At 35.5% G+C, this 21683-nt stretch overlaps 3 protein-coding genes and 1 long non-coding RNA gene across 5 annotated transcripts; 2 read left to right on the top strand and 2 right to left on the bottom strand.

Annotated features, from left to right (window-relative positions):
• Nucleotides 1–388: 388 nt before the first annotated feature.
• LOC116105716 lies at nt 389–7995 on the bottom strand. Its single transcript, XM_031392124.1, has 8 exons — nt 7385–7995; nt 7206–7280; nt 6690–6790; nt 6545–6591; nt 6338–6411; nt 5347–5787; nt 1933–2597; nt 389–847 (listed from the first exon to the last, which is right to left on the bottom strand). The coding sequence occupies exons 1-8, from the start codon at nt 7991–7993 to the stop codon at nt 598–600; spliced, it is 2262 nt and encodes a 753-aa protein (XP_031247984.1). The 5' UTR covers nt 7994–7995; the 3' UTR covers nt 389–597.
• Nucleotides 7996–8728: 733 nt separating this feature from the next.
• Nucleotides 8729–12787, bottom strand: LOC116105659. 2 transcript variants are annotated; one of them, XR_004124106.1, is made up of 3 exons: nt 12711–12787; nt 9314–9417; nt 8729–8963 (listed from the first exon to the last, which is right to left on the bottom strand). It is a non-coding gene; the product is annotated as an uncharacterized LOC116105659 (long non-coding RNA). The 2 variants fall into 2 exon arrangements; XR_004124107.1 differs by having other exon boundaries at nt 9337–9417.
• A 1597-nt stretch (nt 12788–14384) lies between these two features.
• Nucleotides 14385–15549, top strand: LOC116105765 (late embryogenesis abundant protein, group 3). Its single transcript, XM_031392183.1, has 2 exons — nt 14385–14579; nt 14660–15549. The coding sequence occupies exons 1-2, from the start codon at nt 14436–14438 to the stop codon at nt 15392–15394; spliced, it is 879 nt and encodes a 292-aa protein (XP_031248043.1). The 5' UTR covers nt 14385–14435; the 3' UTR covers nt 15395–15549.
• A 1979-nt stretch (nt 15550–17528) lies between these two features.
• LOC116105762 (dof zinc finger protein DOF5.8-like) lies at nt 17529–19805 on the top strand. Its single transcript, XM_031392180.1, has one exon. The coding sequence runs from the start codon at nt 18523–18525 to the stop codon at nt 19432–19434; it is 912 nt and encodes a 303-aa protein (XP_031248040.1). The 5' UTR covers nt 17529–18522; the 3' UTR covers nt 19435–19805.
• Nucleotides 19806–21683: the final 1878 nt, after the last annotated feature.

Here is a 21683-nt window from a genome sequence, read left to right as displayed (position 1 = left end):
AATGTGTTAATAACTACATTCGCAATACCTGAAGACAATCTAACAGTTGTCTCAGGAAGCCATGACCAATATCTGAAGTTGTGGAGATTAGCGACCTCGAAAATATGATACTCGCACCTACTCAGAACTTGAATATAGGCATACACGAAAACAATTACAATCAAATGTAAAGCTGTAAAATCAAGTGATATACAAAATTCTGCTTCTTTTGCATTGTACTACTAGTTTTGCAAGCCGCATCACTTCACTCTCTAGTCTAAATGTAGGAGTAGGACTACTCCAATGGCAGCTTCATTTCTTGTTCATAAAATAAACAGCCAAGAGCTAACCGCCATAAAATTCATGAGTAACCTCTCCTAGATTGACACCGTAACATGAAAAAGCAAAATTGATGATAAAAAATGAAAAGATTTTATTGAAGCTCAATGTTGCATTAAAAGGAAACAAATTGAATTAAATTATACAATCAGCTTTGCCACCAAGCTCCAAAAATAGGTGTCTGAATTTTGTTTTTGGCTGGGTTGCATTACGAAAACTTGTACAGAATCTACATAACAAGGGGAATAATATAAAGTCATAAACCGAGTTGCTTTTAACTCACTTCCATAGTTCTTCCATTGGGATCCCACGTTCACGAGCAACATCACGAAACTGCCTCATTTTCTGCACTGCAACAACCGTGGCTCTAGCATTATTGAGGGCATTGTTGCTTCCAAGTTGCTTTCCCAAAGCATTCTCAACACCTGCCATTTCAAGGACAATTCTCACAGCACCTCCAGCAATCACTCCGGTACCAGGTGAAGCAGGTCTAAGCATCACCTTGGCTGCCCCATAATCACCATCAGATCTGCCATTTATTTTCTCAACAGAATCAATTAAATGCAGATAGTCGTAAAAGTACTTCGGCAGTAAAACATATTGAATAAAAAACACGCCCTCTACTAACTTTAACTATAATATGATAAAAATAGAAACAAAGAAAAAGACAAAATACATCCCACTAATCCTCTGCCCATATACATTGGAATATATCAAGAAATCTTTTCTCCAAGTAAATTGTTTCTTATATAAAATATTTTCACTTCCTGGCAATGAGTTGTATGTGAAGAAGAAAGTTCACTGCACTCATCATGCATCTGCAGAGTTCAAAGGAAGTAACTCCACTCTGATATTTTATAAGTGTTCAAAGGCCCATTTCTCGACTTCTGATAGCTTCAAATTTGTACTTTAGCTACTTGGCCAAGTTAGCTTCAACAACGTCCTGACTAAAATGGTACATGAGATTGCAAAATAACAACAAGAACTTCATAATTGTCCACACAGGTTTGCTTTACTCAGCCTCCAGTAGAGTAGTTCGATGTTGGCAGACACAATCCAAAGCCGTATTTGATTCGCAAATATCCATCACCACTAAAGAATAATGCAAGAGACCTGGAAGAACCATTTAACAACTTACCAGATTCAGACAGTTCTTTAACCAACCAGATTGTGATCTGCTGAGCCCTTAAATTCTAACTGAACCAATCTATATCTCTAAAGTATGCAGAATAGAAGCATAAATTCAACTAGAACTACAGATAGAATGTAGTTATAGATAAGCTTTACACCAACACCAATGACCAAAACCGAAATTCACCTTAGAGTTCTACATGGATAGGATAGTTGACTCTTCATTTACAGTTACGCCTAAACAAAAAATTTCCACCAAAGTAACTGAAGTTTCAAACCGTTGTCCATAAAGATAACTACTCTAGCAAATCATGCTCATTGACAGGGAGCAAAGCAATCTTCGAATCAACAATCACTTAAACTATAAATCTTATACACATTCATAATGAAACCCACTTATTAACACACAATTCAAACCAAAACTCAAACATAATCATCAACAACAAACCAAAACAACAACCAACATAAAAGAATCAGCGATACCTGTGCGGGAAGGTTAAGTATTTAGTCATGGGCACAGTAATTATATTCCTCCTAGCATTAACAGCCGATTTTTGAACAGCAGCTATAACCTCTTTAGCTTTACCCACACCAACACCCACTTGTCCTTTCTTATCACCAACCACAACAATTGCTCTAAAACGCAACTGTTTCCCTCCTTTCACCACTTTCGTCACTCTCCTTACTTGAACCACTCTCTCGTCGAACCCGTCCTTAATTTTCTCCTTCTTAGTTCTTCCCCAAGACCCAGATGCTTTTTTCACTTTTGAGTCCATCACATTAATGTCGTTTCCAAGAACAGTGACTCCCGAATAAGCGGGTCCATATAGCTCCTCGTAGGCGGCGGCAATCTCATCCTCGTTTTCTAAGGGGAGGTCGTCGAAGGAGGGAGGTGGGGTGTAGTCTTCAGGTGGGGTAGGTGGGTCGAAAACGGTGTCGTCCTGGTCGGGGTTGTAGTTGTAGTTGTCAAAGAATGAGGTGTCAATGTCGTCTGATTTGGAGGCTCTGGCTGTGAGAGTGAGTTTGGGGAGTTTGGTGGGTTTTAAAGAGAGAAAAGAAAAGCGTGGAGTGGTGTGGAGAGATAAAGAGAGAGAGGAGAGAGAGGAGAAAGCTGGTTTTGGTGCCTGTGTTGTTGATGCTGCCATGGATTATGTTGTGTTGGTCTTGAGTGGAATGGGAAGAGATGGGTTCTGTAATGTCTGTGTGGCTTATCCCAAAGTCTCTTTAACTCTGTATTGATATTTGAAACGGGTAAGGTAACTCCCTTAGAGGAGAAAATTGTAATTTGCTTTTTGAAATTAGGATAATTTTGGAAGTCAATAGTAAGTGAACACCAATCATATTGTGCCACGCTCAATTAGTAAAGGATTATTATCCCACACATCCCCTAAGGTTCTAGTTTTACTTTTCACACCGTAAAGGTATGAAAAATTACCTTGACCTCCCCTCACATTTGAAAAATTATCCAATATCTCAGCCGTTAGTTGACAGAATCCGTCATCTAGTGTGCTTTATTTACAGCCGTGAAGATCAAGGGATATCCAAGTCATCAACTTTGTTTCAAAATCAATAAAAAACACCCTTACCATTAGTGATATGTTAGGATTTCATCCAATTTTAAAATTCTATGCCTTACCAACCTAAAAAATATATTTTTTTTATTCCTCGTTATTTTTATAGATAATTTTATTTTAATTATTTTTTGACAAAAAAACTTAGTTTTACCAAAATAATATTATTTTGATTTTGCCTCAATTAAAATTACTTTAAGGTTGATTATAAATGTCCAATCCTTCGTTTTATCTCATAATAATATAATATAAATTTTAAAACATCTTATTAAAATAAAATACATTTTTAAGTAAATTACTATAGACTGTCTAATTATTTTTCCCCTTTTAAATGGCTAGTTTTAGTAACATATAAACTTTTTAATGTTTTAACTAAAATATAATTATTTCTAAAGTTGATAAATCAATATTTTACATCTCTTATTGATATAATCAAGTTTAAATTATTTTATTTGTATTAAATTTTGTATAATTATCATTAATTATTTAGCTAATTTATCCTCTTAAGCAATTATCATACTTTTTTTTCCCCCAAAAACAACTAAATGTATAACCTTGCTTGGAATAGTATAATTGGAAGTTCAAGTTAATTTTGTGGATTTAGAAATTTGTTAAGTTGGTAAGTCATGAAAAGAGGTAAAGTAGACTTTTAATTTTAATGACATTGATGTTTTTTATATTTTTAGACCAAAGTGTATAAATTGATCTCAGAGGGGGTAAATTAAATACACTAGAAGACAGAATCTGTCAACAAACAGCTATGAGATAATTCTTCAAATGTGATTGCAGGTCTCATGGCTAATTTTTCATACCTTTGGGTTGTAACTGATATAAACTGAAACCTAAAGGGAGGTGTGGGATAATAGTCCATTAGTAAACTGAAACCTCTATGTTAGTTGATTTGCATTTGATTTGGATGTAAAAATGGGAATAGGGTCACATAAGCCTTTAATATATATATATATATATATATATATATTAAAGGCTTATGTGACCCTATTCCCATTTTTACATCCAAATCAAATGCAAATCAACTAACATAGAGGTTTCAGTTTACTAATGGACTATTATCCCACACCTCCCTTTAGGTTTCAGTTTATATCAGTTACAACCCAAAGGTATGAAAAATTAGCCATGAGACCTGCAATCACATTTGAAGAATTATCTCATAGCTGTTTGTTGACAGATTCTGTCTTCTAGTGTATTTAATTTACCCCCTCTGAGATCAATTTATACACTTTGGTCTAAAAATATAAAAAACATCAATGTCATTAAAATTAAAAGTCTACTTTACCTCTTTTCATGACTTACCAACTTAACAAATTTCTAAATCCACAAAATTAACTTGAACTTCCAATTATACTATTCCAAGCAAGGTTATACATTTAGTTGTTTTTGGGGGAAAAAAAAGTATGATAATTGCTTAAGAGGATAAATTAGCTAAATAATTAATGATAATTATACAAAATTTAATACAAATAAAATAATTTAAACTTGATTATATCAATAAGAGATGTAAAATATTGATTTATCAACTTTAGAAATAATTATATTTTAGTTAAAACATTAAAAAGTTTATATGTTACTAAAACTAGCCATTTAAAAGGGGAAAAATAATTAGACAGTCTATAGTAATTTACTTAAAANCAAAATTTTACCTTGAAAAAGGGTTTCTACTTTCTACTGCGTATTGTAGTTTATTGATAGAGAATGCAGCCGCAGCCACAGCCACAGTAGTTGTTTGGTTGGAAATTGGAGCAGTTTCGAACTCAGAGTCAGAGGCAGGGATTATTAAAGTTTGGTTACCATTTAAGCAACCTTCAGTTCACAATCAATGTTGTAGTACAACTCATCAAACTTAATTCCATTGTGATTCTGTTCAGATTTCATAATCAATGCCATACAACTCATCAAACTTAATTCCTTTCCATTGTGATTCTGTTCAGATTTCATAATCAATGCCATACAACTCATCAAACTTAATTCCTTTCCATTGTGATTCTGTTAATCAACTTCAGATTTCATAATCAATGCCGTACAACTCATCTACTTACCATAACTATCAAAGAAGATTATAACTTAAAAAAAATTGTATAACCTTTTCTATTCCATCAAGAGAGAATTTTACATTAGATACACCAAAAGACTTTTAATTATTTTCCCTTTCTTCTTTTGAACTATGTCTCTTCTCTATATCCTCCCCATAAAACCACAAACAATCATGTATCAGTATAAAAATGAAAACTCATTGATCATCCATGAATCATATTGACCATGGTATCACTACTAGACTATTAAGGCATGAAGTTGTTACTCATGCTCAAAGTAAAAAATTATACCGATTGACATCCGGTAACATTCCCAGACCACCATAGCAGTCATCAGTACTACTGTTGTTCTGATGATCATCTGTGATGCTAATTTTACCATTCGATAATGAGGCTGGTTGTATGGATGCTTCTGCTGAATAGGGATGGATTCCTGTGTTAGTAAAGTTGTTGGATAGAGCATCATTTGCTTCGTCTGGTTGTCTATATGAAGAAGCACTATTCATAGGCAATGCCATGAGGTTGTATGCTTCTTGTTGTTCCTTGTGTTTAAGTTGTTCTATAAGTAGCGCTAAAGATGCTTCTTCCTCGTCTCTAGCTTGCGGCGTAATTTGTGTATTATAGTTGTCAGTGTTGTTGTGGTTTATATAGTGTTGTTTGTATGATGATGGCTCGGCCTCTGGTCTAGCCGGTTTTTTGACCTTTGTAATGGAGAAATACTGTTCCTCAAATGGAAAAAGATTAACAGTTAGAACTTGGAACACATAAAACACAGAAATTAAAGATTACACAGTAAAAAGCAGACTAAAGCAGCATATTTCATATAGCTAGCTGGAAACGGAAGTAAAATTGTAAAAACATCTCCAAAATCAGAACCTTCCCGAAAGAGATATACAGTAGCTGATGCTAATAAGGCTAATGTTGAATGTAGTGCAGGTCGGGTTTATCTTCCACAAAGCTGCAGAATTTGTGCTACGCACGTTCTCATCCTAGCTGTCTATTAAAAGGGCAGTTGTAGAATTGTGTTACCAACACATCATCTACTACATGTAAATAAAACACTCAAATTTTTTGTCCATTTTAGAACTGTTTTTTTTTGTCATTTTTTGTTCACATCCTCCCAAAGGATTTCGTCATCAATACAGAAGAGGTCAAGGGGACTGTTGTCCCCCACTTGAACAAACTTTTTACCCTTTTTAACATTTTCAAAATTCAACTTTAATTGTCAAAAAAATATGATTATTATGGTAATAAGGAAGATTAACTCACGAGATTTTTGTTCTCATCCTCGTAAAGAGTAAGGGAATCTCCAATCTCTAGCCTGTTTTGCTTTACGAAATCTCCTGTAGATTGAAAAAGTGAACTGTGAGCTTGCTAAAAGTGAGAAATTCTGGACCCTGAGAGAAAAGATTCCGACACAACATGCAAAAATATTAAGTCGTGATATAAAAAACTTCATCATCAAGTGGAACTTGCCTGTATTTTCAAGAACATACATTCTGCTTTTATTGTTAGACCAGTACCTGTGTAACCAAAAGACCAAACTCTTATCATCAAGAAGCAGTTTCAAAGACAACCCAAATGAAAAAAAAAAACAAACGCTAATATATATGGTACCCACTTGAATTTAAGAGTCCAGAATTGTTCAGAGAAGGCATCTCTCATCACTACTTGAATTCCTTCTTTATCAGAGAGACTTGGAAGATTCTCCTCGGCTTCTCTCTGGATTAACAATGCCGAGAATGAACACATTAGATCAACTCCGATAGAAGAGAACGCTGTATTATTGATATAAAACAAGGAAAATGTTTGATAATTATCCTTGTTAATTAGAGTTATAAAAATAATTATTATTTCCTTTTCCTTTTTGCTTTATTTTTGTGTGCAAGAATCGAGAAGTCTGGAAGGGAAGTTATTCGGCAGACTGGATCATAACTATGATGTGGTGTGGTGATCAATAAAAGCAAATCAAATGAAAGAAAATGGTTGGCTCGTTAATGTACTTCTTTTCCTTCTATCATCTTTTCTTGGAATCAAAAACCAAAAAGAGAAAAACAAGACCAAAACAAGCAAAATTTGACTATACAAAACAAAGGCCGGCCCTAATACACACTCATTTTGATTGTAAAAACCTCACCTTTGGAAGAACAATCCTTCCAAGAGACCCCACATCACTGTTCTTCAACTCCTTCCTCAGCAACACTCTCAGTCTCTGCAAGAAAAGCTCAAATTAATTTCTCACTAAAGGACATGATATTAAAGAAAATAAAACAACAAAAAATTGAGAGATCCAAGTGATATTTCTCACAAACTCACTTTGTTATCTGGAGTGCAGAACTTATACAGATCTCTGTTAGTGTTGATGGTGTCAGCACCATACATTGCAAGTCTCCTTGCATCCATATGAGTTGAGGAAGACACAATTGAAGAACCACCAGAAGAAGCATTTCTTTGCGAACTAAGGCTCCTTTGGCGTGCTAGTTTTCTCTTAATCCTAGCAATCTTGGTCTTTTGTGGATCTAAACTCCCTCTTTGTTGCTCCTTTACTACACCATTATTTGGTTGCCAAAAGCACGATCCTGCAGGTACCCCATTAGCAGCTCCAATTTCAATCCCGTTTTGTCCATACCACACGGGATACACAGGATATGCAACAAAAGATTGAGTAGCCGCCTGGTCTAAAGGGTATGTGCAAGAAAATTGCATTCTTTGATGAAAGGGTTGCAAATACTGAGGCGGTAAGAAGTACTGCGGTAGTGTTGTAGGCAATGTTGGAGGGAAGTTCACTGGTTCAGTGTTAGAGAACTGGGAATTTTGAGAAGAAGCCATATTTGTTTGTTTCATGTTAATGATGGTAGTAGCGTTTGTGTTGTTAGCATCGGTAGTGGCTGTGGTGCTTGGTGGTGTAGGAAAGTTGTTTGCCATTATTTAAATGCAAAAATGGTTGTATTTTCGGTTGGGTTGGTGATCAAAGAAGTGTTGCATAGAGCAGAAGTGTGCGTATGTGTGTTTGGAGAGTATTAGCAGCATATGTAGTGAGTGCAAGTCCGGTTGAAGAAGGTCGTGGTGGTGTAAGATGGTGCCAGTGGAGAGAGCCCAGGTGTCCAAAAAGCAAGAGAAACGCGTCAAGTGGTGCAGAAGGGCCGGTGTAGAGAGAGAAAAAGCCATGAAATGGTAGAAAAAATCTGAGAAAATTAAAGTGAGAAGCTGTAAGTGAAGTGAACAAATGGGGTGAAAGAGTAGAGTGAACCAATGGTGAGGCGTCGGTGACAGATGGTGGGAGGTTGGTGGTTTCGGGATACCCATCTGCCCAGTAAGAGAGGGAGATACAGTTGGCTTCAAAAACTTGGCGCCACCCCCCGTTTAAATGTGGCAGGCTTGGGCTCATCTTGCACAGAACACCATGCACCTAAAGCCTTAACCCATTAATTCATTCCATAAGGGTTTCTCTAAGCCTCTTAAAATATAAACTTTATGGGAGAAATTATAGGCCACTGCTTATTTCTTCACAATCTGGCTCTCAAACTCGAGAGACACCCATGAAATATCAAAGAACATGCCTAGTTCCTCTTGTTTTTCTTAGAATTATTTTCACAGTTTCGTAAATACTAGAGGCTTTTATTGGTTTAAATTGTTTCAAGTTAGGAGTTATCGCGACGTCAAGATTTTTTTTTAATGTTTATCTTAAGGTGTTTTGGTTGTAATTTAGTTTTTATAATAGGTTTATGTAATGTTTGGAATGTGAGTAAAAGGTTGAAGTAATGTTTGGAATGTGAGTAAAAAGAGTGGCTGACAGCCAAGAAGATGAAACTTGTTGTACCTCCGCTCCATGGCATTGCCATTTTGATGCCTTGTTAAGCATCAGTTTGGCCTTGCCTCCAGGATCAAAGTCACCCTGCATCAACACTCTTTCTTTTAGCAAACCAAATAGAATGCCTTGCATAAACCAAGGGAACACAGTATATAATAACTTATTAAGGACAAAGAAAAAATTAAGTACTTTATACTAAATTGTGTACAAATAATTTAAATAATGGTCATGCTCCCTAGTGGAATGACAGGCCTCTCCTTTTCTTAAAACTGAGAAGAAAGGAAGGCAGGAGCTCAAGTATAACAAATTTTAAACAAGAAGAGAAGTTGAACTCAAGGAGAACTTGATCAACATAGGTATGCTAGTATGAAAAATAAAAGTTAAAAAACCCCACCCTTATGAATAAATAGCGGTAATTATACACAGTAAATTACATGTTCAGGTAGTAAAATATCACCTCAGATGCATGTGATCTAAGTTCCTTGCTTCCCATTGTTTCCAACTGTTGAAATGAGCCACTAATCGAAGTTGCTACCAACTGCACAATATAGAAGAGAAATTGTAAGTCCACTTATCCAAACCTATGCCGGAAGTACATAACAACTGCAGCCTGCCCTGCTATCAAGAAATCACCCTGTATATCATACTCTTACAAGCTATATAGTGAAAAACAAAACAATGATTTTATGAAAACTTGTCTATTTACAATCTTTTGATTCAGAATCAGAAAAACATATAACAATTCCAACAGAAAAGCATTTCTTCATGGAACAGTATCATTGTGTAACATAGAAGTTCTGAAAATTGCACCATATTTTCCCTGCATTCCATGGCATCACTTTATTTACATTATTAGAACATTCAGACCACTAGATAAATGTAAAAACATTGATCATGAACAAAATAAGGTTTTGTCTATCCCTCTGGACAACTGAACCACTGCCTTACTTTGAAAACAACAATCCATTAATTTTATATACTTTAGGAGACAATATAGGTAAATTCCAATTATAAGAGAAGAACAATAATTTCTTGAGTTTGTAAAGTAACTGGAATACCTTTCTATATCACAAGGTTAGCTCCTAGTGAATAAATACACTCAAAAGGAAGAAAATCTGGAATTAATTATAACTCGGCTGATTACAGTTTTCTCCACAGGTAGTGCCAAAGGGAAAAATAGTAATAAAAGACACATTTGTTAAGTTACTATCAGTTAGTATGCTGTCAACAGTAAATAAAATATAAGGTATTAAAACCTCTAGATAAAGAAAGCAAAAACAAGTTGTTAGCACAATTTTTTCCTGGCAAAAAGTATGCCATGGAAAAGAAGTTTATCATTAAGCACTTATAGTGAACGAAAGAGAACAGCTAAAACACAAAAAAGAGTTGGTTGGAAATAGAAAGAAATAAGATTTTGCACATAAATTTTTTTAACTTTTTGATCATATATACAACTATCTTCAGGTAATGTATGAATTAAATATGAGTTTCACAAGAAGCTTGACTTTGATGGAAGGATAGAGACAGAATCTACAAACAAGAATGAATTAACCATTATAAGGTACCATAGCAGGAACCATTTAAAGATCTATATGATGCATGCAATAGAACTTGATAATATAAAAGATATATAACTATCTACTTAAGTGAAAAGGAAAGTAACACAATATTTCGATAACAATGAGTATCAAAAAAGCAACTTGGTTTACTGATAAGCAACTGAAATTGACAAAACCTTTGAAACAGATGCCTGACTTGTTGAGCAACTCAGAAATTTTGTGTTTCTAGAGCTATAATAAGCAAAAATCTTTGCAGGAGTTTATGAGAAGAAAAGAAAAGTTTTGGTAATGGTTACAGGCAACAAAAGTATTGATGGATGGATTTGTGAAGAGACTGTTGCATCACTTATAGATCGGTAAAGATGATCTGCATGCACCTAACAGGCCTGGGTGATAACACCTGCCTAAGCGGGATCAATAGCTGTCAATGATTTAGAAGCAATGGTGAACACGTTGAGCCATAGCCAGAACTTTTGCTCTATAAAGACAATATGAGTAAGGCGGAATCAATTTATCATTCACATCCGTTGTTGTTACTCGGATTTTGCAAACCGAAATTACAGAGTCATTTCTCGGAAAGCATAGATTGACAAACATATCCTGCATTCCAGAAACAAACAGAGTCCACCCAACCTTGACCTTCTAGAAGCATCAAATTAGGCAGAAGCCATGGTAGGAGCTCAATCATTTATAATTAGTTCAACGAAATTCAATTCTTTCAAGAGTTCTGAATTAGACAAAGAAAGGAGAAAAACATTAACAATCCTGACTAAAATACCAGAGTTGTGGTATGGATCACCATCTAATCAATTCCCAAGGATCATTTCCAAAAGCTTTAAAAGTTGTATCATTATTTCCTTTCTGCTAGCATCTATTACCAAAAAGCCAACATTAACAAGTCACTATGTGATCTGAGAAAGTTATATCAAACTTAAAACATAGCAGTCAATAAACAGAATTTCTAGATTACATTCAAGAACAAAACTTAAAATTAATTCCAGATTTCCAAAATTGGTTGGTTTTCTTGATTATGCAATGTAATGCAGACAATTATCTGCTTTAGGATCATACTTAAGGTTTTATAGTGTCGCTTGAATTCTAGGCTCTGTTTGTTCAAAACAGCAACAATGTTGAATCAAACAGAAATTAAGGTAGATAAAGGTGATGGTGGCGGCAATTGCCATGATGATGATAATAATCAATCAACAGATTACTCTGTCATTTGAGAAAGTTATAATAAAACTTCCATATGCACACTCCAAAAGCATAGATTTTTACTTACTATCTAAACTGAAACTTAACCGAATTTATTTTTACCTTGGGCATATTCATACTTCAACACGGTTTCAAAACACAATGTAATCTAAAAGGGATTGTTGGAGAGAACAAATTACCTTTTGACAGCCATCTCTAGTCCCAACCCTCAAGATTAAATAATAAACTCCAAACCAATTTGATTATGCTAACCGGCTACACACAACATTATAGAAAAGACTCCTAGTTAGCACTGAACAGAAATGGCCATACTAATCATACAACTCGGTGATTTCTAGGTGGTGAATAGAAACAATGGCTGGAAATATAACCGAACGCATTGCATCCTTCTTGTTCTTCTTAATATTGACAACTTCAAAGACTAAATCTCCTGATTTATCCTGTAAATGCCAGCCAATCAACATATTATGCTGAGTTTGAACTTATGTTTAATATGTAATTGTCGTTTCTTTCTAATAACCTGAAAAACTTCATCTAAAAACAAATCTAGCAAAGGTGCATTTGGAGTAACTTATACATATATGCATAAGAAAAAATTTGTCCCAGTTTCCTGGAAATACAAACTCCAATCCTTATATCATTCAATCAGTGACAGTGAAGAAAATTCTGGTCAAAATCATAGCAAATGCATAATGTTTAACTGCATTTATTCAAACGATAGCGACCCAAATAACCTTTAAAGCTAACAGCAACGTTCACTGTGACTCCAGAGACTGATTAATTTGATCATGAAGGTATAAAATCAGCACATATAATGCATTAAAGCTCAAAAATCTATAGATTACAGCTTCTACCTCATTCTAACGCTAAAGATGTGTGGTTAGGACTTGAAATGACTAAAAGCTTTTATCTCCTAAAACTTCTATCACTTTTCAACCTACTTGTAATATGCTACATACAAATATAACAGGTTTTCACAAAATCAAATTTAGCAATTATAATATTGTGATCTTGGTACAAACGAACAAGATGAAAAAGGAAGTATTGGGATTGTTACCTGAAATGGTGACCATAAAAACTTCTCTAAATTCTCTCTTGTTGTGTAACGTATTCTTTTTCGTAGTTCTGTAATATGATAAGTAGAAGCGTTACACTTGTCCAACACAAACTCTTGAAATCAAAGGTGTATAAGTGATGCCGATGCATCAAGGTCAGGGAAAGGGGTCCCTGGAGTTAATGGATCAACCCAAACTTACCCGTCTTAAATGGGCTTGAGGCCCACCTCAGTGCCTAGGCTAACACAATTATTAGGGTCTAATCTCTTCTCAACTCAAAATTAAATGCATTTTACCAAAATTTATTGCTTTAATGCTTCTCAAATTGATTAGTTGAACAATCTCATTTTGAGAATTAAAATTTTAAAAATTTAATCATTGGTAACATTAAACGAATAAAATTGAACATCAACTTTAATGCACTTATTGTAAATATTATACACTTAATTTGACAAAATTACTTCATTTATTCCATTATGTTATAATATAACCTTGTAATATTTTTTTTTTATTATATCGTAATCTTCATTTATTCCATTGAGGTTTGCCTTAATGACACTTTCCCACACAAAAGTTATATTCTGTTACTACCCAAAGCCGATTTTGGCTAATTCCAATGGCAAAAATTCTCTCCATTGCTACCATTTGAGTCTCCGATCTCCTCTCTACAAAACTTTTCTTACTTCACCACTTGATTTCTCACTGATTGTGAGCCACCGTAAAGCTAGAGTTTCTCGTTCTTAGTTGATTCTAGCGGCAAATATTCAATCTGTCACCACCATTTGATCCACCAGCTTCCACTCTACAAAACTCATCTTACCTTGGCTTTTGGTAACTCGACGAACGCCGATTGAGAAAGTGAAGTATATTTTGGATATAAACGGAATATAAATTTTGGGTAGAAAGTGATATTTTGAAACTTTTTTATGGGAAAGTGTCATTAAGGCAAACCTAGGGTGGGAAAAAGTCGTTTACTCCTATCCTTAATATCAATATATAATTCTTTCGGTTCTAATATATAGTTAAAATCACTAAAAGCTTATCCATTTTTATTTGACCAAATTAAGTGAATTATCAAAATGGATATATGAACATGTGTTGACTACCTAAAGTACCCAAAAACGAGGCAGACAACGTGTGCTCCACGTGGAAAAATTCTCCACGCGTCTATCTAATAGGTTGCCACCTTCTTCATCCTTTACACCTTATTAGCATGCCATGCCACACTGCGATTATCAGAATTCAGAAAGCAGGAAAAACACACACAAAATTCTCAACATTCGTAATTCAGACTGACTAACCATGGCTTCCATGTCCATAACCAAGACCACCATCTTCAACCTCTCTAAAGCTTTCCCCAAAACCTCTTCTCTTTCTCTATCTTCTCGCAAAGTCTCCAGGGTCTGCTTCGCNATCAATATATAATTCTTTCGGTTCTAATATATAGTTAAAATCCCTAAAAGCTTATCCATTTTTATTTGACCAAATTAAGTGAATTATCAAAATGGATATATGAACATGTGTTGACTACCTAAAGTACCCAAAAACGAGGCAGACAACGTGTGCTCCACGTGGCAAAATTCTCCACGCGTCTATCTAATAGGTTGCCACCTTCTTCATCCTTTACACCTTATTAGCATGCCATGCCACACTGCGATTATCAGAATTCAGAAAGCAGGAAAAACACACGCAAAATTCTCAACATTCGTAATTCAGACTGACTAACCATGGCTTCCATGTCCATAACCAAGACCACCATCTTCAACCTCTCTAAAACTTTCCCCAAAACCTCTTCTCTTTCTCTATCTTCTCGCAAAGTCTCCAGGGTCTGCTTCGCCTCTCCGTCCTCAAATTATAACTACAATCATAAGGTGAAATTCTTAGAGCCAGTTCACAACCTCCTTTCATAATGTTTGGTGATTAATTTTGTTGATTGATTTTTGAATTTCAGGGCCGAGATTCAGTGGAAAGGGCCAAAGACTCGAGGGCTGATATGGCCTACGAGTCGAGGCAAACGATGAATGAAACTGATGAAGATATACCAGACGTGACTGATGAAACAAAGGAACCTCTTATAGAAGCGAAGGAAAGAACCAAACAACGTGCACAGGAAATGAAGGAGAAAGCAAAAGAGTACGGGCAAGAAGCTAAAGAGAAGGCCAAAGAAGGAACTTACAAAGCCGCGGAGACTGCAGAGAGCACGAAAGAGAAGGCAAAAGAGTATGCTGAAGAAACTAAAGAAAAGGCGAAAGAAGGACCTTATAAAGCAGCTGACAATGCACAGAGCGCGAAAGAGAAGGCAAAGGAGTATGCATATGAGACAAAAGAGAAAGCCAAAGAAGGGACGGAAAGAGCGGCGGAGACTGCACATTACACAAAAGAGAAAGCAAAAGACTACACGCATGGGGTGAAGGAGAAGACCGAAGAGGCTGCAGAGACGGTGGCGGATAAGGCCAAGGAAGGGACAACCAAGGCGGCGGAGACCATGCAGAATATAGGAGAAAAAACAAAACAAACGGTGCAAGGTGCATGGGGCGCGGCCAAAGATACTACACAGAAGATTAAAGAGGCCGTAGTGGGAAAAGATGATGATAATATTTATAGAGAGAAGAAAATAGATGAAGATGTTGTTGCTGATTTGAAGAGGCGAGCAGGAGGATATGATGAGAATAAGAAGAAATATTAATTGATATAGTAATTAATGTTGTGTTCTGTTAATTAACTGCAAATAAGTTTATGGCGGGTTAGGTTTTCATGATACTATTTTGTGATGTAATAGGGCCCCCTTTTGTTCTGATTTTGTGCTTTTTAATTTTCAACTTAAATAATAAGTATACTACTTGCTTTGTTTCTACTAAATTTTATCCTATAGTTTAGAGTAAACGACTTTTTCCCACCCAAGGTTTGCCTTAATGACATTTTTCTATCCAAAAAGTTTCAAAATATATACCACTTTCTCAATTTGACATTCGGCGAGTTATCAGGAGCCAAGGTAATTTTGTAGAGTGGAGATCGATGGATCGAATGGTGGTGACCGAATGAATATTCTCAATCGAAATCAGTAAAAAATCAACTAAGAATAGGAATGGTAGTGACCGAATGAATATTTGCAATCGAAATCAGTCGAAAATCAACTAAGAATATAAAACTTTAACTTTAGGAAACTTTAAGAATAGAAAACTTTAACTTTGTAGTGGTTTGTAATTGACGAGAAATTAGGTATCAAAGTGAGAGAGATTTTATAGAGAAGAGATCAAATGGTGGTGGTCTGTAATTAACGAGAAATTAGGTGTTAAAGTGAGAGAGGTTTTGTAGAGAAGAGATCAAATGGTGGTGATTGACGAATTTCTTGTTGTCAGAATGAGTTTTGGATAGTAACGAAATATAAACTCTAGGTGGGAAAGTAGTATTTTGAAATTTTTGGAATGAGCTTTGGATATTAACGGAATATAAACTCTGGGTGGAAAAGTGGTATTTTGAAATTTTTTGGGTGGGAAAGTGTCACTAAGGCAAACCTTGGGTGGGCAAAGTTGTTTTCTCTATAGTTTATGCAGTAATTATAAAACGGATGGTTGATTGTCAATTATATGATTGATGGATTGTAGTGCTCTTATTCAAATTAAAATGGACCAAGTGAAGCCCACTTCGTTAAACAGAAGCCCAGATACGGCAATCAAAAAAGTATTATATGAGGGAATGGCTGTTGTAAGTAGGGGATGGTCCACAGTCCGCACGAGGATAATCATGATGATGATCAAATGGACCACGTAATAATAAAAATAAAGGGACTTATGAAGAATAATGGAGCAGAAATACACTGTAGCAAATAGTAAGGAAGAGTTAGAGAACCGGTAGCGTTTGTCCACAAAGTGGTGGCTGTAGGAGCAGTTGTAACCCCTAACGGACATGGTCGTCACCTCTCCCCACCCCACCAATTTCTACGCGCCTTCTTTCTCTTCACTTACGTGGCTTCTGGGCACGTGCCACTCCCCCTACTTTCTCTTATTTTAACTGAACATTCTACTTCACTTCTCTATGTAGTTCAACACCCCCCTCATCTTTCATCCCGCCAAATTATCCTTTAGTTATTAAATTTTTTTCCTTTTCCCCCTGTTCCATCGCTTGAAATGAATAGCAATCGGTTTTTTAAGAAAGAATTAAATATCTCTATCACACAGTTTTTGATAATTTTATAAAATAGTATTTTATATTTTTAAAATGAATACGTTTCATCTTAAATTATTTCATAAAAGGAAAATGAATGAATCTGCCTGTCATTGAAGTAAACTTCATGTAGGTACAATAATAAATACATAATCTCAACTTTAAGTGAAACAAATTAGTGTGATAAAAGTATATGTAGGTGACTCGAACGGTTGGATAGGAATTCTTAAGTATATTATTCAAGAGGTTCTGAGTTCAAGTTTTGTTTCTGAGTGCTAATCGGTATAGTCATTAGAGTTCTTACTATATCGATAATTTCAGGATCTCAAAAAATTAGTTAAAGTGTACAAAATCTGGTCTGAACATCTCCGATGATCAACCAAAAAAATCACAAATTTATTCTGAAACAACGTTCATGTAATATGCTATAATAATGTGAGATTAAGTTTGGATATATGATAAGACTTTGTAGTTGAAAGAGATTAATTTATTTTGATATCACCAAATATTTTAGATTTTTTTTGGGGGGGTGGGGGGGTTGGGGAGGGAAGGATGGTCTTTTATGTAATATGGATCTTTTATGTAATATGGATGGGTGTGAATATTAAAGAAGAGTTCCCAAAGAAGCTGACGTAGAGTTCAACAGAAGAGAAAAGAGTTAAAAATAAATTAAGAAAGAATAAAAAAGAAGAAACAAAAAGAAAGAGAATAGAAGACTCAAGAGTGAAATTGTAGTAAGTGGAATGAGAGAGAAAAACAAATAAAAAAGGAGAAAGAAGCTGAATTCTGACACAGCCCACCACCCCATTGACTACCGCCACGCCACCCCTGTTTGGCCGGAGCAGCCGCCTCTCTGCTACTGGTCCAACCCTCTATTATACTTCTTACACCGTCTCTAATCTCTTTTGGATCTTTCCATCTTAATTTTTTTTTTTTGTCCCCCCACTTATTAATCTTAGCGATAATATACATATATATTTATTTTATTTATGTTGCGGCTTCATGGGTAGAAAAAAAGAGTGAGATTTAGTAAAATCTTTCTCGAGTTGGCTCTTTCATGATGTATTTGGTGTTCTGATTAAGAAACTGAACTGGGGTTCTTTAATTCTTGCTTCATGTTTCCTCTGGGTTGGTGTGAGATGGGACTGAACCTGAACTGAACCATTTGTTTATAATTAACTGTACTTTCACTGAACCAAAATCCATTTCCCCTTTAACTCTCTAATATTTCTGCGTATCAGATTGAGACCTCTCCTCTGCCGACTTTGCCCACGCCCGACACCCGTACAGCACTCCCTCTTTAGTCAATACCCTCTCACTGTTGATATTATCTTATATTGCATCTGTGTATGTGTTTTTCTGAGAATCTAGAGAGATTTTGAAGTATAGATTGTTATTTTGGTGTTTAGTTGAAAGTTTCCATAATTGAGAGGCCTTGGTTTTGGTTTTGTTGTGGGTAGGTAAGTGGGTATTAGAGATCGCATGCAAACTATCGCCGTTGATTTGCAGTTTGTGCAGATTCTCAAGACACGTTGAGTTCACCTATACCTCTATATCTGAAACGCCCCTTCTCCACTTTCATTTCTAAACCAAAACCTGCATGCAGCAAACCCACAGATAGAGAAAAATTCACTCTTGATTTTCCAAAAGATGCAGCAGCAAGATAGAGGAGGGAGTGAAGAAAAGAAGCCGGCACAAAATCAGCAAGATCGGAGATTGAAGGTGATGCAAGGAGAGACTTCACAACAACAACTGCAGCAGCAGCCCCAAAAGTGTCCTCGTTGTGAGTCTCTAAATACAAAGTTTTGTTATTACAATAATTACAGTCTCTCTCAGCCTCGTTATTTCTGCAAGACTTGTAGAAGGTACTGGACTCAAGGTGGAACCCTAAGGAACGTTCCTGTGGGAGGAGGTTGCAGGAAAGGAAAACGTACAAAAACCTCCTCTTCCGGTGAAAATTCAAGATCTTCTCACCCACACCCATCTCCGCCTTCTCAAAATATTCTCTCTTCCGGCTCGGTTGTTGCCAGAAGTGCTAAAGAATCTGGTAATAATTTGGCTACGCCGCCTTCAATTTCTTCCATGGGACCTTACTTTCCGAGTGGTGGTTTCTTGTCTTCTTTAGCAGCAATTCAACCTTTGAATCAACCACAATCTTTTAATCAGAATCTGAGTCCAGCTCTTAGTGCTGGTGTTGGTGGTGGTGGTGGTGATCATATGGGAGGGTCTTCAAATTTGGGTCTTTTGCAGGGATATAGCGTCCCTTTTGTCCAGCAAACACAATTTTACCAGATTGGTAATAGAGAGAAGAGTGTAAATCCCATTTATCATCCACCTGAAGGGAGCTTGATTCACTCTGCAAGACCTGCAAGTTCTTCTCAACATGATTGGCATCAAAGCTTCATCAACAATACTAACCCTAATGTATCTGATACGGCTTTGTGGAGCATCAGCACCAGCAGCAGTGCCCACACTAACGCCAACAGTAACAATACTGGCTCTGTTTCTGGTTCTTTGAACCCGAATCCGTGGGATCATCCAGGTTATGGCCCTCCTTCCTGATTAAACTATCTTGCAGCTCTCTCAAATCTCCAAAGAATGGACAGGAGCATAAGTTCTCTTGAGGAATTTTTTGCATTTTTATACAGAGAAAAAAAAAAACCACAAAATCTCTATAAAGATTTCACATTTGGGTTATAAACCTTACTTTGAGATGTGTTTGTATTCATATATATGGAAGAAGAAAAATAGGAGAAATGGCCTTTGTTTATTATAGAGATTTTCTGGGTTGAAAATTAGGAAGATTAGGTTTGTTGTTTTTGAACTTCTGATTAAAGTTAATAAGGTGTATGTTTGGTGAGCTTAAATTTATTTCTGCTTTTTATTGTACATGAATATTAATTTTCGATTAAAAAGAAATTAGGGTTTTGTTTTGTTTTGTTTGTGAGAGTTGAAAGCTAAGTCTTAAAAGAGGAGAAGAAGAATAGGTAAAAATAGAATGCATGGGATAGTGGGAGCTGATGTGTTTGTGAAAGTTGTTAGACAAGATGGTTCCCCTTTGTTGCATTTGCATGTGGGCGACTGACATTTACTCATCTTTAATGTTCATCACTTTACCTTTCCACACACCAAAAAGCTTTCATCTAAAATTTACTCTTTCATTCATCATGCCCATGCATTCATCCATATATTTCAATTTCTTTTCTGGTGTTTTGAGGTTGACGTAAAGGATCCAATGGCTTACAGTGAGCTGCATGGTTTTGATTTGAGTTTGAGTAGGAAGCAAGCATACCCAAAGCACTCGGAACTATTACAACTTAGAGTTCTCGAACAAACAATGTAATAATTTGACCATCCCTCTGATTCATGTAGTTTAATAAGAATGTTTCTTTAATTATTAACTTATAATAATAAATAAATGAAGATCATGAACAAATTGGAAGGGGCGTGGAGGTGGGTATTGTGGATTCCAAGGAAATCTTAGGCCTGGCAAGGTGAGATCTCTGTCCAGGGCATAAAAAGAGAGGAGTGAGAGGGTGGTTCTTGGGATACCCCAATCCCCATCACTTCTTTGCCGTACACCACACTAAATAAATTCTTTTATTAATTCAACTTGGAAACCCTGTCTCAGATACCCATTTCCGTTCTACTTTCTACTCAATATTTATTCAACTTAATCTTTGTCATTATAAGTTAACCAAATGGAAATGGTTAATCTTGGTACCTATTATTTAATTACTTGGAAGGTTTGGTAATTTTAAAAATAAATTGAAAACAACAATGTGGGATTCAATTTTGTATAATTCTCTGAAAACATAAATATATTTATTTACAAAAGTAGGAAAAGAGACGAGTACCCAAGGCATTTTCTCGCATTGGGAAATGGGAATCGTTTTTTTTAATTATTTGAGGTATTAATATTAATATTAGAGGATTAAGCCTTGACTCCTTACAAGTTCAATACACTAAAGTAATTACATAAATGTGATATCAAATTTCATGATCACTTAACTCCTTACAAGTTTAATTGACTAATATAATTATATAAATGTGATATATATTTTTTTTGTGACTCGAACACAATACCTCTTGGATAAAGATAGCGGTGGATCATACCGTGCCTAAAAATTCAAGGTTCATCATGTCGTGCTAAGGCCGGTAAAAATTCGTGTCTTGTTGTGTTGTGTTGGCCCACCAAATTTGAAGGCCCACGGCACAACCCACTATATATGGTGCCGTGCTTTGGGTCGTGCCATAGGCCAACTCACATGCTTTGTAAAAATATTTAATTTTAATATTTATAAATTATGATAATTTTAATTATTATTAATAATTATTATAGAAATATTTATATGTTATATTTAGAGACATTTTTTATTTATATTAATTAAAAAAATATAATAAAATAACGAAACATTTAAATATTAATTGAATTTTAACATTTTTTATTACTTATAAGTTATAATTATAAATTACAAATACAAACTTAGAAATTAGGATTAAGAATTATTATATATCTTAATTTTCATTGATTTCTAAATTCTTATAATTTAATTTTTTTATAATTTTTATATTTATAATTTTTAATTTTTTTCGTATCGTGCCATGTTGGCCCATGTGCCTTTTTTAAGGCCTACAGCACAGCTTGCATAGAGATGGGCGTTTACCCTGGCCCCGCGAGGATCCGGACCAACCTAGCCCGAATGAGGCAGGGAATCCCCGAAAAATTCGGGGATAGGGCCGGGGATGGTCCTCAGAAAAATCCCCGCACCTGGGGACGGCTCAGGAGAGGGGATAGTGCAATCCCCGGC

Source organism: Pistacia vera, unplaced genomic scaffold, assembly GCF_008641045.1.
Source record: "Pistacia vera cultivar Batoury unplaced genomic scaffold, PisVer_v2 Contig503, whole genome shotgun sequence".
NCBI classification, from domain to species: Eukaryota; Viridiplantae; Streptophyta; class Magnoliopsida; order Sapindales; family Anacardiaceae; genus Pistacia; species Pistacia vera.
The sequence above is the reverse complement of the archived record's forward strand: the minus strand, read 5'-3'. Positions and strand labels throughout refer to the sequence as shown.